This window comes from Pelecanus crispus, chromosome 3 (genome assembly GCF_030463565.1).
Source record: "Pelecanus crispus isolate bPelCri1 chromosome 3, bPelCri1.pri, whole genome shotgun sequence".
Classification (NCBI taxonomy): domain Eukaryota; kingdom Metazoa; phylum Chordata; class Aves; order Pelecaniformes; family Pelecanidae; genus Pelecanus; species Pelecanus crispus.
The window spans coordinates 91,527,568-91,535,874 of NC_134645.1; the positions used below are offsets into that span (position 1 = coordinate 91,527,568).

General features: G+C 45.9%; 1 protein-coding gene across 1 annotated transcript in view; it reads left to right on the plus strand.

Moving 5' to 3' along the window:
• Positions 1-7,821, plus strand: part of RARS2 (arginyl-tRNA synthetase 2, mitochondrial) — a 43,326-nt gene extending 35,505 nt beyond the window's left edge. The window contains exons 18-20 of the mRNA XM_075707496.1: positions 5,314-5,388; positions 6,306-6,369; positions 7,735-7,821. Of these exons, the coding sequence (XP_075563611.1) occupies positions 5,314-5,388; positions 6,306-6,369; positions 7,735-7,821 (226 nt within the window). The remainder of the gene's footprint in view (positions 1-5,313; positions 5,389-6,305; positions 6,370-7,734) is intronic.
• The last annotated feature ends 486 nt before the right edge of the window (positions 7,822-8,307 follow it).

An 8,307-nucleotide genomic window follows, 5' to 3' on the forward strand; every position in this document is an offset into this window, starting at 1 on the left:
CAGTTTCCTTAAAATTAACTTCTGGATTTGCCACCAGCCTGATGAGCAGGTACAGACTGCACGATCATAAGAGGAAAAATGGCTGTTTATTTCAGGCAGTGGCTTGTCTATCGTGTCATACTGATTGCAACAGTAGTCCTCACTTGAAATCTTTGTGGGCTTTAGAAGACATGAGGGAAAACAATATTTGGAACATACTCTGTGTATGTGAGCCTCTTAATTTTTTCCTCTTTTCACAGAAATACGGTAAGCTCTATATAAACATCGGCTGCAGATTTGCTTGGCCTCTCTTGTTCTGTTTTTGTCATGTGGGAAAGGGGAGAGGAAGTGTCTCCTGGGTGAGGTGGAATGGAGTATGTGCATGCGCATTCAGTAGCTCAACAACCTTCAGAGCTACTGAACGTGCACAGCTAATACCTGCTAATAGCAGTAATGTTCTTCATTAATTAAGTCTTAAAGTTTCTGTTTTCATTGTTTCATAGGTGTGTAATTAAAATACGGAGACAAGGGAGTTGTCCATGTTGCACAGCCTGTGATGGAGTTGGAAGTATTTGAGGCTTTCAGAATTCCTAGTGCGAGGTCCTACATACCGCATTGCACAGTGCCAGAGAGTTAACTCCTTTGGCCACACTAAGGCCTTCTTGAGGGCATCTGTTTAAAATTTGGACTTCCAAAAGTCGCACCAGAGTCCCAGGTGGCTCCTTTCAGCCTGCAACTGTAGGTTGCAGAGTCCTGCCATTAACGGTAATTGCCTCAAGAGGTCTGCAGTTTATCGCATGCTATATGCTCTCTTGAGCAACAGCAAGACCAGCCAGCACTCTAAATAAGACCAGTAGTGTCTTATTTATCCAGTGCAATTGTATTTCACAGAAAACTTGTGGGTTGTTTCTTGCGTTTTATCGGATTAGTGTATAGCTGCCTGTCTTATGTGTGAAAACTGATGGGGTTAATGTATTTTGGGTTGATTTGCAGGGATCGCTGCATCCCAGACATGTCCATTTTCAAACAGATGTTGTTGCTCCACTGCAAGGCTCTTGTTTTTATAAAGCTTCAGGTCTGCTTATTGCAAAGGCCATTGAGCCTGGCCAGGCATCATATGGAATCTGTATGAAACATCTCCTGGGGGCCTTTACTTCCAGCAGAAAGCAGTATTTAGGTTATCCACTAGACCAGGTACTCAGTGGCTAACAAACTCACATTTAAATATCCCATGAGTTCAGGAGTAACAATTACTGTTCAGTCCTCCTTTTGAGTTGCCATGGGTAGCCTCTTCTTGAAAAGTTTCCACGATAAACACTCCTGAGTTGTCAGAAGCCCCCTTCCCGTGGCTCTGCTTCTGCTGTTTGAAAAGCTGCCAAACACTTGCCCTTAAAATTAGCTGACCAGTTCTGAATACCATTAACTTTGCAGACTAATGAATAGTAGATTGAAGGTAGCGTGTTGTTGTGGTTTAACCCGGTAGGCAGCTAAACACCACACAGCTGTTCACTCACTCTCCCTCATCCCACTGGGGATTAATCAGGAAAAAAAAAAGTAAAATTCATGGGTTGAGATAAAGACAGTTTAATAGGACAGAAAGGAAGGGAAAATAATAATAATAATATACAAAATAAGTGATGCACAATGCGGTTGCTCACCACTCACTGACCGATACAGAGCCAGTTCCCAAGCAGTGCGCAGCCTCCTGGCCCACTCCCCCCAGTTTATATACTGAGCATGATGTCATATGGTATGGAATACCCCTACTCTGATTGTTTTTCCTTGCAACTCACGTACCCGTGCCTTTAGAGTCAAGGCAGATTTTCCATCCCACTTCCTCATGTCTTCTCCATGGTCATGCAGGTAAAACCACAGGGTACCCCGTGGTGTGTATCCACTATATCCTCTCTCTTGCGTAGAGGGACACTTACACCTAACGGCTGAGATACTGGTCCGTACAGGTGGGGAGTAGGACATATCCTCTTTGAGTTGCTGCAACTCTCAGGACAGGTTTTTTGGACAGTCTTTCCACAGCTGAGACACAGGCACGTAGCGAGGAAGAGAGACTTTCTTCATATTGCCGGAGTTGGCCAGCCAATTCATCCAGTGTTGGCTCCTCTCTGTCCTTCCTGATCATTACTGCCAGTGAGTTGGCATGTGGCGATGATGCACTCCAAACAAACTTCCACCACATGGTTTGTGTTTACCTGACTTTATCTGGATCTTTGGATAACTGCTCATTGTTCAGGTCCCTATAAGTCACCTCCAGCACAGCTAATTCCCTCGGGTACTGGATACCTCTCCCCATGGTGGTCCACTTGCCTGGGTAACATGTAACATCTTCCTTGAAGGGATACCTTTCCTTCACCTGACAGGAGTCATCTCCAGAGGCTGAGGGCTTGTGCCCCTTTTCCAGTCACTTTGTCAATGCCCCCTTCCCTAGAAAGGGATCCCAGCTGTTTGGCTTCCCTGCCCTCTAATTCCGGGCTACTGGCCCCATTATCCCAGCATTGGAGCAGCCAGGTGATGATGTGCTCGTCTGGACACTGACTGAAATCTTTTCACGTATCTCGCAGTTCACTTGGGGATAGGGATCAGGTGTTACTGTCTCATTTATGGGTTCTGCCTCTTCCTCCTCTTCTCATGATGGCCCTGGTTCATCTTCATCCCTTACTAAATGAGCCAATCTTCTTGTGTATAGGGGCGACTGATACCGGCACAGGTTGGTTCTCTAGTTCAGCCGCAGTGCCTGTCGCTGGAGTTTGAGTAGCTGCAGTGTTTGTCACTGGGGTTTGAGTGGCCGCGGTGCCCATCGCTGGGGTTGGAGTGGCCACAGTGCCCATCGCAGGGGTTCATCTCTGGATGATATTCTTAAATAGTTGTTTAACCCTAGACAAGACCTGAACCGTATTCAGGAGACGTAGCAGTAGGAGGATGCTGGTTTGAATATCCCAAGGATATTCAAAATTTCTCAAGAGTTGTTGTAACTAGCCTGAAGGAGAAGGGAATGGTGAAGGAGCGAGGGAGTGTCCCCATCTGTCTCCCCCATAGATCAGTTCTCCAAGGAGAAGAGGCAAAAAGTGTAATTATTAATAGTTTCCGAGAAGTGGCTCCTGAAGTACAGGAATGACAGCAGTGCTGAGTACAGTCTCATGACCAATAATTTTATCATACCATAAACCAGGGTTATACAGTACAGCAAAGCGGTAACTTTAATCCAGCTCCTAGAGGTGATAAACAGCACCACAGGGAATGCATACAGCAAGTAAGGTGTTACACAGCAAAACCTGGAGAACAAGCACAACAACTCTGAGAGCAAATGAATCAACAGCGTGACCAGTGACTATTAAACTAATATAACGAATGCTTATCACAAATTTGTTTTAATTTGCTCTGGTCAGATCTGTCATTATCTCAAACCCTTTGTGCCCCACATTGGGCACCAAAAAGGGCTGCCGTGGCTTAATGCCAGCTGGCAGTTAAGCCCCACACAGCCGCTTGCTCGCTCACTCCTCCCTGGTGGGATGGGAGAGAGAATCAGAAGAGTGAAAGTGAGAAAACTCATGTGTTGAGATAAAGACAGTTTAATAGGTAAAGCAAAAGCCATGCACACAAGCAAAGCAATACAAGGAATTCATTCACTACTTCCCATCAGCAGGCAGGTGTTCAGCCATCTCCAGGAAAGCAGGGCTCCATCATGTGTAGCGGTTACTTGGGAAGACAAACGCCATCACTCTGAGTGTCCCACCCTTCCTTCTTTTTCCCCCAGCTTCATATGCTGAGCATGATGTCACATGGTGTGGAATATCCCTTTGGTCAGCTGGGGTCAGCTGTCCCAGCTGTGTCCCCTCCCAGCTTCTCGTGCACCCCCAGCCTGCTCGCGGGTGGGGTGGGGTGGGATGAGAAGCAGAAAAGGCCTTGACTCTGTGTAAGTACTGCTCAGCAGTAATGAATACATCCCTGTGTTACCAACACTGTTTTCAGCACAAATCCAAACCATAGCACTATACCAGCTACTATGAAGAAAATTAACTCTATCCCAGCCAAAACCAGTGCACATGTATATCCCTGCAAAAGTGGAGTTATTTAACTGATAACCTAACAAGTTGTCATAGGCCAACACTGAAACAGCAGCTTCACAAAGCAACAAAGTTGGTATCAAATGAAGGACCCCTTCATTTGATACCAACTTTGTTGCTTCATGAAGCTTTATTAATGGCTGTTTGATGGTGCTTGTTAAGTTAACAGTAATTTTTCTATACCTACGTCCCTGTCTCTGAGGGGCCAACAGCTGCTGCTGTCTGAGCTGTCCCTGAGACAATGCAGAGGTTCCCATGATTTTGTGTGTCTCACATCTGTTGCACAGTGGTATAAGGGTGGCAACCTTCCCTGTTTGAACAGTGGCCACCTGGGGGATGCTGGCTGAGATGAGTGGCTGAATGCACCTGTAAGAGATGTTTTTGTAGCTTACCTGCCAAGGGAATGGGGAGCAGCACTCCCTCCCTGGTGCTGTAGCCCTTATGTGACCACTGAGCCCTCATGATCAGAGCTCACTCCCAGTTCTGCAGCTTGCCTTTAAAGGAGGAAGATCCCAGGGCAGTTCAGCTGGGGCATGCTGGCGGGGACGGGCCTGGGAGCTGAGCAAAGACTAGTAAGTCCACTCCCCACTGAATTTGAAATTTGTTCAACCCCAGAGGTGCTGGTAACTTCTTGCAGGCTGTGAAAAAGAGGGTGTGCACAAGTGGACAGCAGAACACATGAAGAAAAACCACAGATTTCCATGACTCTGCCTGTATTATCCGGTTTAATACTGTCTTACATAAGTCAATTTTATTCCAGGATTATGTAAACCCACTTTGTTTTTGTCTTTTCTAATGTTACAAGATTCCCTTTAGCTACTTAAAATTCTAAGCTGCATTTATTAAAGGCAACATCCTCGAACGGACCATTTTGACTGCCTCGGTTATTTAATACATGTTTTTTGCTCCTAGAAACTTACAATTAGTGTTGAAATGTAAAACCAGACATAATGTTCCAGGAGCAAATATAGCTCTTGTGTTCTCTTTGCTATAGTCTGCCTCTCCGAGTTCTGCCATCTACAGTGTGTGCATGACGAGGAGCAGAAGCAATCTCCTTCAATAATAAGCGAATGAGGAAGAAATAATCAATTGTGTGCTAATTAACATGGCTTAGGTCTGGTTCAGAAGATTATTTTTGTTAATTCTGCAGTTGTGGTTGTGTGTTTGTTCTGACTTAAGCAAGTCTGATGAGCCTTATATCTGAGTACACCTTCCTACCACTTTAACACCAAACAATCCTCTTCTTTCTTCATAGGTATGATGAGGTCCTATATAGATCTTCTCAGGATCTGCAACCCAAGCACATTGTCAGCTACCTCCTTACACTTAGGTAAGGCGATCGCTGATACTGGCGTCCGTCTCTAGTAAGGACAGGTCTTCCTGAGCTGGCTCTGCAACCCTCACATCTGCACTGCTTTGAAGAGTAAAAATAGTGGGAAGATGTAAATTTGTTGGACTGTTTCTCTGGAGCAGGAAAAGTATAAAGTAGGATAGCAAGTAATAAATAGTAGAGCTCGAGGTTGGAACCAGGAAGAAAGGAGCCAGGAGCCTCCTCAGCAACTAATTGCTTTCAAGAAAAAATAATCACTTGGCCGTAACCCAGTGTACAAACCTTAAATCATGCTGGACTAATCATATCTTAAGGAGCAGATTTGAGCTGATAATATGCTCTCAAATCTCAAAATTTCAGCTAGGAAATTTTGTCCAAACCCCTTTTAACCACTGATCTCAGCCTATGTGTTGAGGTGGACAAAGCATATTATTACTGTAAGCAATACTGCGTATGTGACCTCCACAGGGAGGGTCCCCATAGGGACCTGTCTGACTTAACAGCACAGTGAAACACTGGAGTAGACTTGCTGGAAGAAGCGGTAGAGCCTGTGCGTGGGGAAGGCTTTAACAAGTTAAGGAATATTGTATAAGGAATCGTGCACCTTGGGAATGACAGGGCAAGCTCTCAAGGATCTTTCCAGACCAGTTTGGGGATTTTTTTGGTGGGGGCATGGAGAGATTGTTTTGGGGTTATTTTATGAGCATTAAGTTGTTGATGGCATGCCCTGACAACATGCAGGCAGGCTACAGAAAACCATGCTCTCCCTCAGCCAGGTGAAAGAGGCTGCCGGAAAGAAGTCTCTGGCACGCTGCAGTTGCGGCTCTTCCAGTTCTGCTGCTTTCTGTAGCCCGTAGCACTGCTCTTGTCAAGAGACTTGCTCATTCTCACCATTCTCACCGTGTTTTCCGTTTCAGCCATCTTGCAGCCGTGGCACATAAAACTCTTCCTGTGAAAGGCAGCGCCCCTGAACTGGCCCAGGTATGGCACAGCGTTGTTACGTGGCTGGAGTCTGTGTAGAGTGTCCCCGAGGAACGATCTCGTAGGGCTTTGCCAACCCAGCTGTGTCACCACTTGGGTGAATACGGACCTGCAGGCCAAGGTGCCAACAGGCAGGCTGGCTGCTTTGAGAGGGCAGGGGTTGCTTTTCAGGGCTGTGCCTTCTGGAATGGGCTGCTCTGCCTGATCTTCCCAAAAAAGAATGCTCCTTAAGGACAGCTGCTCTGAACCCAGTCAAACCCATTTCCTTCTCATTGCCTTTCCTTCTGAACTTTTTAAAAGTAAACATTGGAGCATTTAACTTGCTGGTTAATTTCTGCTGGTTTCCATTAGTGGTTATGTGGGAAGTCAGAGAATTAGGAAATAACTGAATCCGTCTCCGCCCTCTCGCCACCTACATATCCCAAGCTGTCTGCATTGCCTTTCTAGATAAAGCGTGGAGGCTGACAACTGTTAGTGTGCAGTTCCAAATAGCTGCAAATTCTTTTCTGCTGATCTCCCAGGCAATGTGTGACCTCTTAACTGCTCAGTAAATGATATACTAATTACACTGCCTTTCTTATTTTCTCTGTCATCTATTTCAAAAGCAATTACCTATCTGATTTTGGTAGGAAATCACATTTAAGTGTTGAGCTGTGTTGTGGGGGGAAAAAAAATTCAGTGGAATTGATGGAGCTGCACTCTGTATTTGAGCTTAGATGCTGCAGGTATTCCTGCCTTTGAAGATGGACTAAGTCCAAGCTACTAAGAAAATTTCAGTTCCTTATACTGTAAAAAAAAATACTTCTAAATATCTTAAAATGTGACAGCTTTCAAGAACAATTTTTTTTGGAGCAAGGTTGATAGAACCCTTCCCAAACAGCTGTGTAACAGCTAAGGCAATGATAAGGAAGTGACATTTTCAAAGCAGCCCACAGTTGCTTGACACAGCCTCTAACCCAGGCACAGTGAGAGGAGGGGTGCCAGCAGTGTCCTCAGGCTGTAACAGCCTGGGGTGCAGGAAAGATTTTCACTTTTTAGTCGTCGCTAGCTCTTGTGCGGGCATCTCCTCTGGTTGCTCTGCCCTGAGGGTGTGAGACTGGGCTGGACGCCCCTTTCCAGCTTCCCTTCCTTGACAAAAGCATCCCTCTGTTGACACTGCAATGGGCTAGCAACAGCTGGCATGACTTCTGCCAGCGCTGGTGTGTTACTCTGTACTCGGATTATGTGCATGTCCGAATCCCAGCACGGGGACAGAGGATGCGTGCAGTGTTCTCACCGCTGACAGGCTGCTCCTCACTGCTGTCGTGAGAGCCACGCATTACTCTGTAGCAATACCGTAAGCTGACGGCTAATCCTCTTTTCCAGGCGAGGCTCTGTCTCTTTCAGGCTGCACGCTCGGTTCTAGCCAACGGAATGAAACTTCTTGGCATTACACCTGTAACTCAAATGTAACGAGGCTGTATGCAATGTAAAGTTACATCTGTTAGTAAAAGAATTTTTTAATGTCAATACTCTCCTGTGTGTCATTCCTAATGCAGTCTGGAAACTGTCTGCTCTTGGAGGTTTGATTGTGGAAGAATGTGCATGGCACAGCCATTTTGGGGAGGCCAGGGCTTTCACAGTCGCTTTCTCCCAGGCACCTGGTAGGAGCAGTGTACTTGACACTACCTGGTATTTCCCATAAAAGAGAACTGCTCTGTATTTGCTGTGTAAATATAACATCCTTTTGGGAGAGGAAGTGGTAATAACTGTGCTGCCCTAAGCAAATAAAGTCCTCCCCTTCTGTGGTTGCCGTTGCGTATTTAGGCCTAATGGTGCTACAGGTACTCAGTATACTGTAACAAACAGCGTTAGTCAGGCCATGCCTGAGAAATTTTTTGCCTGTGTGTTGTACTGCACTCCCCCTTCGGTAATGTCAGCCAAGACCGACTGCCAACA